The 18,271-nt window shown below is 45.8% G+C and overlaps 2 protein-coding genes across 2 annotated transcripts; one reads left to right on the top strand and one right to left on the bottom strand.

Annotated features, from left to right (window-relative positions):
• The first annotated feature begins 2,066 nt into the window (after positions 1-2,066).
• On the top strand, positions 2,067-3,186 carry LOC125536771 (oxygen-evolving enhancer protein 3, chloroplastic-like). The gene is made up of 3 exons (XM_048700026.1): positions 2,067-2,388; positions 2,508-2,806; positions 2,956-3,186. Exons 1-3 carry the CDS (start codon positions 2,142-2,144, stop codon positions 3,052-3,054), a joined length of 645 nt encoding a protein of 214 aa, XP_048555983.1. The 5' UTR covers positions 2,067-2,141; the 3' UTR covers positions 3,055-3,186.
• A 416-nt stretch (positions 3,187-3,602) lies between these two features.
• LOC125536770 lies at positions 3,603-9,248 on the bottom strand. Its single transcript, XM_048700025.1, has 3 exons — positions 8,890-9,248; positions 4,623-5,087; positions 3,603-3,956 (listed from the first exon to the last, which is right to left on the bottom strand). The coding sequence occupies exons 1-2, from the start codon at positions 9,231-9,233 to the stop codon at positions 4,649-4,651; spliced, it is 783 nt and encodes a 260-aa protein (XP_048555982.1). The 5' UTR covers positions 9,234-9,248; the 3' UTR covers positions 3,603-3,956; positions 4,623-4,648.
• Positions 9,249-18,271: the final 9,023 nt, after the last annotated feature.

The following is an 18,271-nucleotide window of genomic DNA, read 5'->3' as shown; positions in this document are numbered from 1 at the left end:
AAAAAAGCCCAAAAATTAAGTTAAATATGATCAATTATTGTACTCGTACACATTATTTTGGGCAGAAAAAAACAAATCAAAATGCTATATACAAGTACTGTTTATGCTTCTTTGTCCTCATAATTTTTTTCCTTAAAGTCAACAGGAATAATTCCTTGGTCAAATATTTTATACGGTACAATACTTAATCATATTTGATTCTATAAAAATGTTAAAATTGTTTGACTTTTTATATAATTACTAAAAAATGTGCAGATTGCAGTGCTCTTTCGACCTGAGGTTGGCACCATACGATGAACTGAATAGTAGAATCTAATAGCAAAAAATAAATAATTCTAAATTTTTGGTTAACATACATTATCCATTCTACCTGACAAAGAAAATTGTCGTATTCTTGACAAAGAAAATCGGCCCTCCAAATTGGTTCAAACATGGATTTTTTTATAGTTTTGTTTTGGTGTTTTTTTAGAATACCACAATTGTCATTTCTTCGTTAAACTTCACACGTGAGTAGAACACGCAGTCATGTATGTTACAACCAAATTTGCCAGCATTCATGGACTTCCGTGGTAGAATCTACCATTCAAGTGTATTGCATTTTCATGAGCGTGGTTTGTGAAAAAGTTTATCCTCAACCTCAACCTCGAGCACAAAAGGACCTGTCAGAAAAAAAAAAGAATCTCAGTCACACTTAGCATGTGTTGCAGCCTTGAAGTATCAAAAGTTCTCGAACTTAGATGGTGCCCTTAAATGGTATAACAAACACCAGACTGAAATGTTTACTTCAGACGGAAGTTTCATTCAATTTGTTGCGCAAGCTAGTGATCCATTTTTTTCATAGCCAGGATCCTTTCTCAGGATGAAGGAGTGAGTAATTATCATTAAGTTTCAGTGACCCAAGCTGCAAGTGCGAGTGCATAACAAATTATGAGTTATCTCTTGCTTAACTTTGAAATGGGTAAGAGAACGAATCTTCTTCCATCTTCAAACGGTAAAAACCAAGATGTGTACATGTGCTTACGGGATGAGCTTAATAAATTCTTGGATACTAGATTGAACAATGTCAGCAGTAATTTAGAATTATTTTAAAAAATTACCATTTTTTATTTTATTGTTCACAAATGGTGCGCCTGGACCCACATTTCAAAAAACCATGCTCTTGATAGCCACCGCTAGTCTGCTCTGCTTCCAATTGTGTGACTAACACTGTACCGAACATTTCGTAAAAGTTTTGTTTATCACATATTGCATATTCATTCACTCCTTCCTGCCAATGTTGATCGGGTTGACAAATCTCTTACCTTACTGCGCCCTAATAGGCCATAACTTCATGACTACCTAGACAACTGAGGTTGGTGTTGAATCCATTGCAAGCCCTAAGACCCTAAGCTTTCCCATAGGATGCTGGCGAAAAGAATACCAATGACATTGGCACAGGTGTTGGCGCCAATCTTTGGAAGTCGGGTGAGGAATGATCTCTCTAGCTCACATTGTGATATATTAGATTGATGCAAGTCCGCAACATCGCCGATGAAATAGGGCGAGAAACATAGATGAGATCAACGCAAATCTGCAAAAAAGACTGCGGCTCTAGAGTTGTGTTGTGGTAAACTTACTTTTTATAGTCTTTTCATGAGAAAACAACAATTGAATATAGGGAAAATATGTTAAAACAACTTATAACTCAATAAAACTTGGTTGGACTAATGAGTTACTATAATCCATCACAATGATTAATGCAGTGATGTGAAGTGAAATTTCAAATGCTATGCTGATAAAGAAATCGGCCATGGTGTTTGCTGGGAAAAGAAATTATCCAGATATAACAAAGTGACAAAACAAGGAAATCTTACTGGCCAACTGAAGCCCAAGCACCGTCGACACATGTCTGTCACTCATTGGCCAGGGCGCAATCCAAATGGAGGTCAGGCGACGCAGCATGCCACAAGCCGGTGCCACACGGCGCGCGCGCATTGGCCGCGAACTTATCCAGTCAGATAAGGTTTCGCGCCGCATAGGACAGCAACACGCTACACGTCCTCCTCATATATTTTTGGCAGTCGATCGAGAGATCGCTAGCTTCTCAAGAGGGATAAGAGAGAAACACAGAGCAAGAAGAGAAGAGAGAAGCAAAGCTTGAGATGGCGCAAACCATGGCGTCCATGACCGGCCTGTCGCAGGGCGTGCGTCTCCCAGGCCCGGCCGGCAGGCGCGCCAGCAGGTTCACCGTGAGGGCGTCGTCGGCGGAGGCCGAGGCCGCCGGTCGCCGCGCGGTCCTTGGCCTCATGGCCAGCGGAGTCGTCGGGAGCGCGTTCGCTCAGGTGGTGCACGCCGGCACCGTCGCGGCCATCAAGGTTGGCCCCCCGCCGCCGCTCTCCGGTGGACTCCGTGAGTGCCTCCAGCCGCTCGTACATCATCTATACTCGCTTTACACAATAATAATATAGTATAGCAAGGAGTAGAATTTTACGCCTGATCTGATGGATGATTTGGGTGTGTGTGTTCAGCCGGAACGGACAACTCGGACGAGGCAAGGGACTTCGACCTGCCCCTGAAGAACCGGTTCTACCTGCAGCCGCTGCCACCGGCGGAGGCGGCGGTGCGGGCCAAGGAGTCGGCCCAGGACATCCTCAACCTCAAGCCGCTCATCGACAAGAAGCAATGGCCGTACGTCATGAACGACCTCCGCCTCAGGGCCTCCTACCTGCGCTACGACCTCAAGACCGTCATCTCCTCCAAGACCACCAAGGAGGAGAAGAAGGACCTCAAGGACCTCACCGGCAAGCTCTTCGCCACCCTCGACGGGGTAAGAAACCTACCATCTCGCAATTTCAGCTATTACCTTATGTCTCTTCAGAAACATGGCCATCTTAATTCTTACTGCATCAAACCTGAACATTTTCTCAAGAAGAATTGCAGGACTAACAGGTGTGAGCTTCTCCATTTTGTTTGCAGCTTGACCATGCAGCCAAGATCAAGAGCCCCACCGAGGCCGAGAAGTACTACGGCGAGACCAAGACTGTTCTCAGCGATGTCCTCGCCAAGCTAGGCTAGATGGATCCGCATAATGGCCGTGTTGCTTTCAGGCCTTTTATGTTTGTTCATATTTGGAAGCCGGCAATGTAACTTCCCTGTTGATAATATGTCAACAAGCACTTAAGTATGATTCTATCTTGAGATCAGTCATATGAAGAGTAAACATTAAGACAAACTGCGCACAAATCCGATGTAACAACGAATAGTAACTTGCAGTTAGAGCTCAACAGCCACGAGTACACAGTTTAGTCCAACCAAATAATTCATCCAAATCTTCTTTTGCTTTTTTAGTTATTAATATTAATTCCCAGTCAGTAAACACCGTGCCAAATTTTTTTTTAGAGGGGTTTCCCCACGATTTTCATTAAGAAAACCATATAGAAGTTCATACAAGCATCAGCCTAGTCATCCGGGACATATCCCAAACTGCTTGATCAACGGGAACAGCAAAGACCAGCTAAACATACCGCCAGGCTTAAATCTAGAACCACAGCTACCAACATCTCCAAAAGAGGGCTACAAGTTCCAAACCAATGACAACAATGACGTGCCAAGTATTTGAGATGTAACAGAAATCAGCTACCGAATGCTACAACTCCAGCTGATAAGTGTTTATCCTGTCACGAATATATTATTTCGACATTTCAGTTGAATGGGCTAGAAAGACTTGAGAAGAGAACACCTCAATCCTGACACTTAAGAATTCAGTGCTTGTACAAAACTTCCACGAAATTAACAAGTCATTGCAACACCGAGATGTGCTCCGGGTAGATGGTAGCCTTGACAGTTAGGCCTAAGATACACTGCAGTGTTCTGAGAAAAAGGGGTCATTGACTTGCAAGATATTCTCCCCTGTTTATATGAAATGAAAACCTTCCATTGTTTTGTCAAGGACATCAATGTTTCTCTTCCTTTTTTATCTGCAAGAAAAGGAGTATCTCAGTTCTAACATAACTTTGGGCTAGAAAATGGCCCATCTGAAATTGATTTTTTAAGTTGTAGTCGTATGTGAATAAGTGCAACATGTAGTACTCCCTATGTTCACTTTTGTAAGTCGTTTCAGACAACTCAAAATGAGCTGTTTTGCACATTGTCTGAAATGTCTTCAAGGTCTTATAAAAGTGAACAGAGGGAGTATTTCTTATGATGGTCTTATGGAGAATCAGATAATTAGACCCAGGTACCCAATACAAAAAAATGCATGAAGGAAATGACATTTAACAATTCGTTGTAACACCTATACAGACAATTTTTTGCCCTTATGTGACTTGAAATCACAAGAGAAAGATGACATCAAGACAATGCATATCCTAAAAGTACTTCAGTCTGCCATGACAAGGAGAGGGTTCAAATGGACCAATAATGAGTCAAATATAAATAAATTAAATAAAACAACTGTGCATCCCTTTTCTAGTAACATATTTCAAACTTTCAGGTATAACAGAGTGGAACTGTGCAAGTCATTTATCACCGATATGCCAACAAAGTCTTCAATATCTAACAGTTAGCATATTTGGCGGATAAAGTAAAGTTCAACAAAGGGATGATGATTATTCCTGAAACAAAAGCTACAGAACCACATTTACCATTAACAATGGCACGCAGGTCCAAGCTAAGACTTCTCTGCGACATCAGACGCCTCTTCATTTGTATCCACGACTTCAGTTGTTTCGTCATCATCAGCTTTAGTTGCTTCTAGCTGACTCTGCTTTGCCACACCCAAAGCCCTTCTTGATTCGCTGCGGAACTCTCTCTTGGCCGATCGAATCTCCTCGAAACCCTGCTCTATCTTAGCCTCTTTCTCAGGAGGGAAGAAGCCAACTTCCATCCCAGCTAGCTCTGAATACATCTTCTCAATCTTTGCCTTCCAGGCTATTCCCATCTCAGTATCCATTTTGTTGTAAGGTGTCTTCAGGAGGTATTCATCGATCCCACCAGCTTTGTCAATGCACCGCAGTGCATGAGTGGTTACTTTGACTCTAATGTGTCGGTCATGAATATAACTGAAAAGACGTTTCTCCTGAACGTTTGGCTTCCAGTTTCGCCTTGACCTGAACAAAGAAAATGCTCCGTAAGCAAAAGGTGGTCAATATACAAAGATCGGAAGGAGGTAGGGAGATTCTTAAGAAAGGCTTGAGCCACATGGTAAAATAATTAGCAGGCAGTGTTTAAAATTTGCAAGCTGCCAGGATATTTCTGGGTTGTCTAGCACGTAATTAGACATCCAAAATAAATGGTAACACTATCACTTTTGTTAAAGATATCCAAGAATGCAGCTCCTAGTAGGCTAGTACTACTGTGATGCAGGGATGAAAACGGCGCAGAAACGGACGGAACTGGGTGCTATCATATTTGTTTTCATATTTTTTTTTGTAGAAGCGGAAACGAATACAGAAACCCCGAAAACGAATACGGAAACAGACACTGAGCGAATACAGAGCGGACACGGAAACAAAACAGTTTGCTGACCAGAACTTAAAACACCCTTGAATAATAGAGAAATATAGACGAAAAACAAACAAATTATGGAATTGTTAACATGTCTACAAAATAATATGGTTGTGTTAGCAACATAGGATAGTATTGTAGTAGTACATGACAATTCCGTATATGGTCAAGTTGAGTACGTGTTTGGCCCCCAAATGATCCATTCTGCTCATTCTACTCATTGTGTCATTGTGTGTTGTTTGGTAGTTGGGCTACAAAGCAGCCATAGGCCCATAGTAGAAACAGAAATTCCATATTGACGGAAACGGAAAGTTCCATTTCCACTTCTGTCCCACCAGAAAAACACCAATCCGTTTTTGTTTCCGTTTCCGCATAAAAAATTCCATTTCCATTTCCGTTTTGCAAATTTCCATTTCCGTTTTCATATTTCCTCTCCGTTTCCATTTTTCCTCTGGAAAAGCGGAAACTTTCCACTCCATTTTCATCCCTACTGTGATGCTACAGACAAGATGAAAAGCTGCAAACCAAAAGGTTACAAGGATGATCAGTCATCATTAGCAGCTTTGCACTGGCCAGAGGTCACGGAGTTCCTGAATTAATGTGGTTCGGTGCTTTAGTTCATCAACCAACTAAGAGTTAGTCCACATGACAACTGAATCAAGTAACACCATCAAGAAAAGTATCTGCTCACAGGAATCAGAGTCTGCGGAACATCTCTCAATCAGCTGCTCGTGGACAACAGACCTTTGGGGCCTTATCCTCTGCTGGGCAGGTCGCACTTCCGCCACCCCACCTGAGACGGTGGCTGACCATGTACAAGCACCCCCAAGCTAGAAGAGAGGATTTCAACTTCATGGTCATCCTGAATGTTTGGTCCATCTGGTGTGAACAGAACAGCAGGGTGTTCCAAGGGGTGAGCAAGGACATCCTGACAGTGCCCAATGGAATCAAGAAGGCCGAGTGGTGGCGATGGGCTTTTAAACTACCGGCTGCATGACTGCCATGAGTAGCTAGGGTGTTTATGTTATGTGTGTTGTCTGTCTATGACTTGGCGTTTGTTGCCCAACTAGTGTAACTATTTTGCTTCTCCTCTCAATGATAAGATGTGCAAACACTTGTTTGCAAGTTTTTCAACAAAATAAGTACCTGCTAGGAACAATTGGATTTATGTATCAAGAATAAGACGAGTGACTGGAATCGTTCTCCTACTCTTCTCCTTCCAAAAAACAGGTGTGCGAAGTTAATAACATTGGATCATGAAGGACCAAATGAATCGTGAGGCCACACTAACAGCTTAAAACGGTGTTGGGCCTGGTGGCAAGGTCGGGAAGGAGATAAATGAGGTTTTGCAAGATTATACGATTTCTGTTTCACACATTTTAAATATGACTGAACTTTGATTGAATTTGTCATTATCGCTACAGAACCAAATAGTGTGGCATAACGTAGCTGAAGCAAGTAAACAGCTTGCTAACTTCCCTGACCAGCTTTCTGAGAAATAACACTGATGAGTACGAAGGGGCTTCCTTTCTCTGTTTTCATGACCTAATAGTGTTCGGCATGGGGCATACGCCGCCTGCAGGTTTCCCTCGCTCTTGCCTGTGAGTGATGAGAGCTTCTATGACTGGTGGGACTCTAGGCTGCATCTCCAACTTCTCTGTGTAAAGGTGTGGCCTCGCTAGGCGTCCTTGTCAAATGGCATCTGCGGAAGCACAGGAACGCCTGTAATTTCGAAAACACGCGCCCCTCCTCTACTCTTCTTATCCAAACTATTCTGGAGGAGGCCAGAACCTGCGCTTTGGCTGGCGCCAAGGGATTGGCGGCTATCAACCCGTACGATCCACCATATTTGTTGCTTGGGGCTGAGCATACTCTCTATCCTTGATGCTCTTCGAGGAAAAAAAAGGCAGACAATTATATAACTCTAGTGTTACCATAATGCGTGCTGTTACATCATAAAAGCCTGCCTAATCTTCTAGACTCTTGACATTCCAATCATCAAAGAATTGCATGCATCTTGTTCTGATCAAGACTATCAAAGCCGGTACAAAATGGAGTGAATCCCAACAAGACCTGATTTGATCCTCAGCTCATCCAATTCTCAAGTCGGTGCTGATTAAGAAACTACATCAATTACAGAGCTGAACAATCTAATATATGATCAGGGACAGATCCAAGGGGGGGCGAGACCCCCCTGACGTATTTTCCCACCCTTGGTAGCGATTACGTATCTAGCTAATCTAGCATCTCTCACGCCTACCCCCCGCCCCCTGTAACACTAATGCAACATAAAGGGTACTTGCCAGGCCACCGGCTATCCTATCTATATCAGATTCCAAATCAGATAGCAGGCCGAAAGGCCCAAGAAAACCCAAGCCGAAGCTCACCATCAGAAGAAAAAAGGCCATGGACATGGAAACCTAGCACAAGTCTCCTACCCCTAAACAAAGGCAGAAGTCACGCAATTAGCATCACAGTGAGATCGTTTGTTTATGTGCTGCTGGGATTCAACGCGACGACGTGCCTCCTCCTATCAACGAGGGCAGTTTCGATCCGGCCGATTCTGAGATCGCGGACCAGAAGGAGAAAGGGCCAGCCGGCCACACGGTCAACATGAGCGACAATGAGGCATAGAAGAATGTGAGTTTACTCAGGGCTGAATTTACTCCAAACATTAGATTAATTTGTGCCTTGAGAAATATACAAGTAGAACTGTAGAAACTACAGGCATCAAAACAATAATTGGGAAATTTCCGATTGTCCATTTGTGCTTGTGTGGACATGAAGATATAGATAGCTGGATCAATTCATAAAAAATTCAAACCAATTGGTCCAAAGCTCTCAGCCATGTGAATGAAATGCTAATGCAAATGTAACTTGTGTGCAAGCTATCCAAGAGAACAGTCCTATCAAAAATGTAATATTACTCCTTATTACTGAACAATTAGTACTACCTCTGTAAACTAATATAGATCACTACTTAATGATCTAAAACGTCTTATATTAGTTTACAGAGGGAGTAGGATTTAACTATCTACACCTTATGATTATTAGGGAATACAAGCGGTGGCCTCACTACACCTCTCCCTTTCGTCTCATAACCCCCTCAGCAGCATTTCCTCCATTCTTCATAGTGATTTGTGGCAACATGAACTAACAAAAGCAGCATTTCGCAACTCAAATTCCCAAACAAGATAGGCAACACTCGTCACGTCACCCCCCCCCCCCCCCCCCCCCCCCACACCACACACACACACACACTCAAATAGAAATGATCTCAAGAAACGTCAAACGCATCATTTTTCCCATTCCAACGACTGAACATATGCATTACGGTTCGGAATGTATGCGCGCATGGATCAGAAGAGATTGCACGAGGGAAGAGGCGGGTGAGAATTTGCATACTTGTTGCCGCCGTCCTCGGAGACCTTGTTGCCGAACTGGATGTGGCGGCCGGCGAAGATGCCGCGCTTGGCCCGGCCCATGACGACCTTGCTATTCGGGAGTATGTTCTTCACTGTGTCCATCACCTCCGCCGGCAGCTTCCCCTCCCCGCCCACGCGGCGCACCACCTTCTTGTAAATCTCCCGCGCCCGGAACGACATCTTACTCTTGCTGCTTCTGATGCTTCGACGGCGGCGGCGGCGGCGGCGGTGGAGGAGGAGGCCGGTTGCCTGCGAGGTTTTCCCGTGCGTGGTGGGGACGACTCTGGTGCGGGTGTGGTTTGGCTCCGTGAGATCTTGCGGCATGTGAGGCGCAGTATTTTGGGCCAGACCACACGGCCCATTGTCTGAACGAGTCCACAAGGCGAGGCCCATACACAAGATGCCTTGTTCGTAGTTCCCAAAAACAAAAACAAAAAAATCCTCTGGAGCTGGAACCGGGGTAACGAGCTGCAAGCAAGGGCTGGAGACCCCGTCGTGGACTAAAGCTACGTGGAGCTGCACACTGCGGGAGGAGCACACTAGAGTATCAGCAGAAGAACCCTCGTGAGGCGGACGCCATCCATGTGGTTTTCGCTGGATGATGAAAATTTGGAGCCGGGGGAGGCCCCTGATTTTCAAAAAGAAAAAAAAATCCTCAAATTAGTGAGGCTAGATCCGGACGCGTCTAGCCGGCGCCCAGCCGTCTAGTATGGTTAGTGAGCGGTCGGTTATTTGAAGAAACTTTTTGTCCCTTTTTCTAATTAAAAAAATCTTTTTCATCTAAGTCATTTTCCCGTGACGTATTAAATAGGGTGTGTCTAGAACACATCTAGATGTGCTCTAGTTATTGCACATCTAAGTGAGTGAATCAAGCACAAAGAGGAAAAGAAAAAAGAAAAAAAATACCCACACGAATCTCAACGTAAAATCAATGATATATGACTTAGATGTGCAATACTTATGGCACATCTAGATGTGCTTTAGCAAAACTGTATTAAATAGCAGCATAGCCATATCTTTCGGTGCATGCACTTTATTCTTTTGTGCATTTAATTTTTTGTTTCAAAATTTTAAAAAGGCATAACTTTCAATTTGCGCGTCGGAATTGCAATCTGTTTTCACCATTGGAATCTTCACGACGTGCTCTTCAAAACTAGATCACGCATGTGATGTTTCGACGAACTTTTGTGTGTGCAATTTATTTTCCGTTTCGTGCAACTGTCTAGTAGTCTATGTGCAACTACCTAGCGGTGGATGTGCAACTCCCCCTACTTGTGAGCGTGCATTTTTCACTGATGCAAACAGGTATGAACACATTTGTTTTGGTTTTCATTTTTTTTAAAAAGTCATAAATTTTGAAACGAACATCAAAATTAAGATTCGCTTTCACCGTACGCATCCTCGTGACGTGCTCTTCAAAACTAGATCTTGTATGGATATGTTTCGACGAACTTTTTGTGTGCAATTTAGTCCCTGTTAGGTGCAAGTGCCTAGTAGTTGATGTGCAACTAACTGACACTCGATGTGCAACTTTCCCTCTGCCCCGTGGACATGCAGTTTTCACTAATGCCACATCCACCCTAAAATATCCTCTACCATTGAGATGTGCAACTTCGTCTACTGCCCCGTCCAACTAGCTAGTAGTTGATGTGCAACTTTTCCCCTACCTGTAAATGTGTAGTTTTCACTATTGTTGCCTTGGCCAACAACCTAGTACTGGATGTGCAACTTTGGATGCTACCACGACCAACTGCCTAACAGTCGTCTTGCAATTTTCTCTCGTACCTCACGGAAGTGTAGTTTTCACTGCAAGCACCTAGTCCCAATCACCCCTTGTTAGTGAGATGTCCAACTTTATGGCCTGCATATAGGCAACTTTTCTTTTCTCTTATGGATGTGTAGTTTTTTACCATCCAACAAATCCCTGCTAGTGAGATGTGCAACTTCGCCTATTGTCCCGGCCAACTGTCTTGCAGACTATGTGCAACTTAGTCTGTTCCACTGCCAACTAAAACTACACATTCACAAGTAGGAAGGGAAAAAGGTTGCACATTGACTACTAGGTAGTTGGCTGCAACAACAGACTAACTTGCACATATCGTTGGTAGGCTAGGGTGGGGCAGGATGTGCAGATAGTGAAATAGTACACATCCATGAGTAGGAAGGAGAGTTGCACATCGACTACTAGGTAGTTGGATGGGACAATAAACTAGTTGCATGACTCAAAAAGTTGGTTGCCATGGTTGCTAGGTTGCAACCACATAGGAAAATGGATCATGCAACTCTAAAAATTGGTTTTATAAGAAATTGCACCATGCAATACTAAAGATGCACCGTGTAGTAACAGAGTTACACCATATAGCAATAAAGTCGGTATAAAAAATCGTCGAAACATACTCATGCGGGATCTCTTTTAAAAGATCTCATCACGGAGATTCCAATGGTGAAAACGGATCTAAATTCGGATGCACGGTTTGAAATATATGACTTTTTAAACATTCAGAAACCCAAAATAAATGCATGTAAATCTGTTTTCTCTAAGTCAAAGTGACTAGTACAAACGCATTTAATGCTACACCATGCATGCGCTATCAGACAAATCTTTTTCCATGCATGCCTGTGACTGTGAGGGCGTCCGCTCGTTTTAGCCAACAAGCGCGCGCATGATTAGGTAATTGCGATTTATCAAAGGCGAGTGCTACAAACCAGCCGACTGATTTCTCCAGGAAATCAATCGGGTAGCGAACTGTCGGATCCGTCCCTCGTTCCTGTTGGATGGGTCAACGCAGTGCCGCTTCGATCTGCTCTCAACGCATCGATCTGGCCTCTGCCTCGTTCTCCTCTGACCTCTGGACACTTGCAGCAGCAAACGCAACGTGTCCGTCGTCGTCGTATGTATCGCCGTCTAACTCGCAGTTGCCACTCCACCACGCAGAAAAAAACTTGGGCATTGAAGTGAAGCTTCACCGCCAGCGAGATCCGTTGGTCGCAGGCTCGCAACACCCCATGCATTACATTGCAGCTCCACCACCGGCAGCTCTGTCGTCGGCGAGATGCATGGTCACAGCACTTGCAGCACCGACGGCGAGCTGGGTTGTAGCACCGACGCCTCCGGCCTCCTCTTCCTTGTGTGATGCGATGCAGCACTGTTGCGAACTGCTGATGGCGAGCTGCGTTGCAGCGCGCCTTCGACCTCCTCTCCCTTGGGTGATGTGTTGTAGCACCACCGCGAGCTGCCGGCAGTGAGCCGCGTTGCACCACTGGCAGGGTGCAGCCCTAACTCCGGCCTCCCTCTTCCTGCTGCATGGATAAGGAAAGAGTGATGGGTGGTTTGCATGTGGTAAGGAAAGAGTGAAAGGATGTGTGGCGCGTGTAGGGAGCAGTTTACACGAGTTGAAAATCAGTCGGTTGATTACGATCGTTTTCCTATCGCACGCGAACCACCCATCCCTATCCTTTCACAACGCAATCCCCTTTCTTCTCCGTGGCTTTCTCTCGTACGGTTGCTCGCCATGGCCTTGATTTTTTTCCTCTGCTGCCATTGCTGCTGTGATGGATAACCATCAGTGTTAGGAGAGGAGACATCGACCACCATGCCATCGCTGCTGCAATTCGAGAGGAACGACGGCTGCCACCGCACGCGTCGGTGCTGCAACGCAGCAGGAAGAGGCAGGCCAGAGTTGGGGCTGCACCATGTCGGTGCTGCAACGCAACCCACTGTCGGTAGCTCGCACTGGTGCTGCAATGCAGCACCCAAGGGGGAGGAGGTCGAAGGCGCGCTACAACGCAGCTCGCCGCCAGCAGTTCGCAATGGTGCTGCAATGCATTGATGTCTACTACGCAACCTTCTTCTTGTAGACGTTGTTGGGCCTCCAAGTGCAGAGGTTTGTAGGACAATAGCAAATTTCCCTCAAGTGGATGACCTAAGGTTTATCAATCCGTGGGAGGCATAGGTTGAAGATGGTCTCTCTCAAACAACCCTGCAACCAAATAACAAAGAGTCTCTGGTTTCCCCAACACACCCAATACAATGGCAAATTGTATAGGTGCACTAGTTCGGCAAAGAGATGGTGATACAAGTGCAATATGGATGGTAGGTATAGGTTTTTATAATCTGAAAATATAAAAACAGCAAGGTAACTAATGATAAAAATGAGCGTAAACGGTATTGCAATGCATTGAAACAAGGTCTATGGTTCATACTTTCACTAGTGCAAGTTCTCTCAACAATAATAACATAATTGGATCATATAACTATTCCTCAACATGCAACAAAGAGTCACTCTAAAGTCACTAATAGCAGAGAACAAACAAAGATATTATGGTAGGGTACGAAACCACCTCAAAGTTATCCTTTCTGATCGATCTATTCAAGAGTTCGTAGTAAAATAACGCGAAGCTATTCTTTCCGTTCAATCTATCCTAGAGTTCGTACTAGAATAACACCTTAAGACACAAATCAACCAAAACCCTAATGTCACCTAGATACTCCAATGTCACCTCAAGTATCTGTGGGTATGATTATACGATATGCATCACACAATCTCATATTCATCTATTCAACCAACACAAAGAACTTCAAAGAGTGCCCCAAAGTTTCTACTGGAGAGTCAAGACGAAAACGTGTGCCAACCCCTATGCATAAGTTCACGAGGTCACGGAACTCGCAAGTTGATCACCAAAACATACATCAAGTGGATCACGTGATATCCCATTGTCACCACAGATAAGCACATGCAAGACATACATCAAGTGTTCTCAAATCCTTAAAGACTCAATCCGATAAGATAACTTTAAAGGGAAAACTCAATTCATCACAAGAGAGTAGAGGGGGAGAAACATTATAAGATCCAACCATAATAGCAAAGCTTGCGATACATCAAGATCGGACCACCTCAAGAACACGAGAGAGAGATCAAACACATAGCTACTAGTACGTACCCTCAGCCCTGAGGGTGAACTACTCCCTCCTCGTCATGGAGAGCGTCAGGATGATGAAGATGGCCACCGGAGAGGGATTCCCCCCTCTGGCAGGGTGCCGGAACGGGTCTAGATTGGTTTTCGGTGGCTACGGAGGCTTCTGGCGGCAGAACTCCCGATCTATTCTGCTCCCCGATGTTTTTAGGGTATATTGATATATATATATATAGGCGAAAGAAGTCAGTCAGGGGAGCCACGAGGGGCCCATGAGGGTGGGGGCGCGCCCAGGGGGCAGGCACGCCTTCTTGCCTCGTGGCCACCTCAAAGCTTCCCTGACGTCTACTCCAAGTCTCCTGGATTGCTTCCGTTCCAAAAATAACTTTCCCGAAGGTTTCATTCCGTTTGGACTCCGTTTGATATTCCTTTTTTTCGAAACACTGAAATAGGCAAGAAAACAACAATTTGGGCTGGGCCTCCGGTTAATAGTTAGTCCCAAAAATAATATAAAAGTGTATAATAAAGCCCATAAACATCCAAAACAGATAATATAATAGCATGGAACAATCAAAAATTATAGATACGTTGGAGACGTATCAAGCATCTCCAAGCTTAATTCATGCTCGTCCTCGAGTAGGTAAATGATAAAAACAGATTTTTTGATGTGGAATGCTACCTAACATATTTATCCATGTAGTTCTCTTTATTGTGGCAAGAATATTCAGATCCATAAGATTCAAGATAAAAGTTTAATATAATAATAATAATAATAATAATAATAATAATAATAATAATACTTCAAGCATACTAACCAAGCAGTTATGTCTTCTCAAAATAACATGGCTAAAGAAAGCTATCCCTACAAAATCATATAGTCTGGCTATGCTCTATCTTCATCACACAAAATGTTTAAATCATGCACAACCCTGATGACAATCCAAGTAATTGTTTCATACTTTTGATGTTCTCAAACTTTTTCAATCTTCACGCAATACATGAGCGTGAGCCATGGACATAGCACTCACTACAAAAAAAAGACACATCCGTGACATTTTGGGCCGAACGAAAAAAATTTCTGTCATACATATGACACTTCTATGACGATAATTGTGACAAAACCCGGTATCATCATAGATGTGGTGGGCTCCTACTTCTATGACAAAAAATCATGACAGAAAATGGGCTTTTCGTCCTGGGCGGGCCGGAGACGCAGCCGCATGACATTCTTTAGGCCGTCCATGACGGAAAAACCGTGGTAGAAGCGAGGGGGAGGAAAATTTCGGGGAGTTTCCTGTTACGGTGGGAGGTCGGGGGCCGAGCGATGCGCGTTTCTCTCGTACACGTACGCACTTGTGTGCGAAGCGTTGGCTCTAATTAAACCCGAGCGAGGCGTTGGTTTCTAAGTGAACCCGAGCGATTGCACTGCAGGCTACGCGTTACTGAACTCGAGCGATCGATCGATGGATGTTAACTGAACCCGATCAAGCGATTCCTTCGCTACTGCTGCTAACTGAAGCCGATCGATGCTGCCTCTGGGATGAACAGTGAGCGGTGGTGTTGCCTCTGGATGAACAGGACCCCGTGGTGTGGTGGAGGGCTGGATGAACAGTAGACGGTGGAGGGGTGCCCGTGGAGGGGTGGTTGAACAGCAGCCGGTGGAGTAGCGCGCGGTGGAGGTTGGATGAACAGGAGCCCGTGGAGGCTAGAGGAGGTAGATGGTAGCCCGTGGAGGCTGGAGGAGGTCGACGGTGGAGATGAACAGTATCCCGTGGAGTCCCGTTTTGCGGAACGCCACACCCCTCCGGATGAACAGGACCCCCGTTTCGACCGTAGCGCTCCAACACAAGTCTGTTTCATCCGTTTTGCGGTACGCCACACCCCTCCCGATCAACAAGACCCCCGTTTCGACCGTAGGAGGTCCGTTTCCTCCGTTTTGCGGTACGCCACACCCCTCCCGATCAACAGGACCCCCGTTTCGACCGTAGGAGGTCCGTTTCCTCCGTTTTGCGGTACACCAGACCCCTCCCGATGAACAGGATCCCGTTTCGAACGTGGCCGGTCGAACACAAGGCCGTTTCCTCCGTTTTGCGGTATGCCAGACCTCGTTTTCATCGCCTGTTCCGTCCAAGCCCTCCCGATGAACACGACCACGCATTCCGTTTCGACCCAGCCGGTTGGCTCCCACGCGTTCCGTTCCCTCTCGATGAACACGACGCATTATGTTGCCTCCCCATGAACACGACGCATTCCGTTGCCTCCTCATGAACACGACGACGATGTTGTTTCTCCATTCCGACCCAGCCATGTACACGAGCCCTGGCCATACATATGCACGAGTAGGCGTTCGAGACCCCGCCCGTATGTACACATACGTGGCTGTATTTTCTTTCTTGCACCCTGGCCGTTGTACGTACGTGTACATGCTACATGCGCGCCTCTACTACGACACGTACGTGCCTCTACTACGACACGTACGCGCCTCTACTACGACACGTGCATGCCTCTACATCCACCAGTATATATGTACATACACGTTCGCGACCAGAATGACAACGCTACATACGCTTCGACCAGGTGGGTCCTGACTGTCAGGCACTTCCTTGCGTGCGAAGATGTAGCTAGTGGGTCCCAGCAGTCAGGGGGGCGAATCGTTTTTTTGCCCGGACGCACTTCCTTGCGTGCGAAGATGTAGCTGGTGGGTCCCAGTAGTCAGGGGGGCGAATCATTTTTGCTTTGCCCGGATGCACTTCCTTGCGTGCGAAGATGTAGCTGGTGGGTCCCAGCAGTCAGGGGGAAACATTTTTTCGTGAAACACGGTGGCCCGTCCGGTGGGTCCTCGCTGTCAGGTGGAGGAATCATTATTTTGCACGTAATAAGGAGGCACTTCCTTGCTGCGGCCGTGGACCCAACTGTCAGCCTCTCCACGTACAGTCCATGTTCGATGGAAGTCGTTCCTTGACCACGTTGACCATGCCACGCCGAGAGCACCATGACGGTGGACGACGGTGAGGACTAGGAAGGGGACGACTCGGAGCCGGGGAAGACGCAGCAGTGGATGCCCACGCGAAGAGGAGTACGAGGGTTCACTGGTTCGACTGCGGTGTGTGGCTGCTGTCGGCGCAGAATAACAGGGGGTGTGGGTGAGTAGAGGGATGGCCTGGCCAGCGGTGGGAGTAGTAGGGGGAGGTGAGGCCTCCGCGGCATCACAGCCGGCCACGGGAAGCAGGAGCACGCGGCACGACCGACGCTGGTTTGGGCGGCTGGAGCAAGAAGACCAGAGGTTGAAGAAGCACTACGACCGTTGGATGAACATCATACGGTAACAAGAGCTAGAATCGTTCATATTGACTAAGTTGACAAAGCCCTCCGTCCCCGTCAACTTGGTAGGCCCACAAGTCAGCCTCCCACTATGCTGGGTTCCAGCTGGCAGGGGGAATATTCATTTTTTGTGCGTAATAAGGAGGCACTTCCTTGCGTGCGAAGATAGCTGGTGGGTCCGACATGTCAGTAGGGGGCACGTTATTTTCGCGAAATACAGAGGCCCTTCCGGTGGGTCCCAGATGTCAGGTGGAGGAATCATTATTTTGCGCGTAATAAGGAGGCATTTCCTTGTGTGCAGCCGTGGACCCAGCTGTCAGCCTGTCCACGCACAGTCTACTTCCGATGGTGTCGTTTGTTGACCATGTTGACCACGCTACGCCGAGCGCATCCAAGGTGGTGGACGACGGCGAGGCCCCGGACAGCAACGAGCCGGAGATGGGAAGACGCGGGAGTAGAGTCGCAGACGGAGAGATGTACGAGGGTTAACTGGTTCTAGTGCGGTGTGGTTCGGCAGTCGGTGGAGAAGAAAAGGAGGTGTGGAGGGATGGAGGGATGGCCTGGCCAACAGTGGAGTAGCGCTTCATAGCGAAGCCTGCTAAGCAGAGCTGCTAGCAGCAGGAGGCGGGAGGTGGTCCCGGCTGCGCTGGAGGAAGAAGACAAGAGATTGAAGATGGATGCCGGTCGTTGGATGTAAATCCAACGGCTAACATGTCAGAATCATTTGTTGACTAAATTGACAATGACTTGCGTTGGCTTTGACCTATTGGCCCACATTTCAGCCTCCAAAAATGTGGCACGTATTCAACCCATTTTTTCAGAATTTAGAGTCTTTTTTTGCACGGTAGAATTTACAGTCAATTTGATTTTTTTGAATTACAGCCATTAGCTGGGCTGGGTGAAAAAAATGTAGCATCCATGCGGCTCATTTATTTTATTTCCTAAAAAATTACAGGCCATTTGCACTTTCTCGAAATACATGATTTTGCTGGGCTGATTCTAATTATAATGTTGAATTGAGCCAGCAATGTTATCAAAAAAATAAAAAGGGGCTGAGCATTTTGTTATAAATATATTTAAATAATAAAGTGATATTATTACATTCGTCCTTAAATCTTACCAAGCTT

Source organism: Triticum urartu, chromosome 2, assembly GCF_003073215.2.
Source record: "Triticum urartu cultivar G1812 chromosome 2, Tu2.1, whole genome shotgun sequence".
Lineage (NCBI taxonomy): Eukaryota > Viridiplantae > Streptophyta > Magnoliopsida > Poales > Poaceae > Triticum > Triticum urartu.
The sequence above is the reverse complement of the archived record's forward strand: the minus strand, read 5'-3'. Positions and strand labels throughout refer to the sequence as shown.

Excerpts from the sequence above, each read along its gene's own strand:
- LOC125536770 (XM_048700025.1), bottom strand. The coding sequence starts at position 9,233 with ATGCCGCAAGATCTCACGGAGCCAAACCACACCCGCACCAGAGTCGTC. Across the intron at positions 5,088-8,889 it reads TCCGAGGACGGCGGCAACAA|GTCAAGGCGAAACTGGAAGC; the intron begins GTATGCAAATTC and ends TTCTTTGTTCAG.
- LOC125536771 (XM_048700026.1), top strand. The coding sequence starts at position 2,142 with ATGGCGCAAACCATGGCGTCCATGACCGGCCTGTCGCAGGGCGTGCGT. Across the intron at positions 2,389-2,507 it reads GCCGCTCTCCGGTGGACTCC|CCGGAACGGACAACTCGGAC; the intron begins GTGAGTGCCTCC and ends GTGTGTGTTCAG. Across the intron at positions 2,807-2,955 it reads TCTTCGCCACCCTCGACGGG|CTTGACCATGCAGCCAAGAT; the intron begins GTAAGAAACCTA and ends TTTTGTTTGCAG.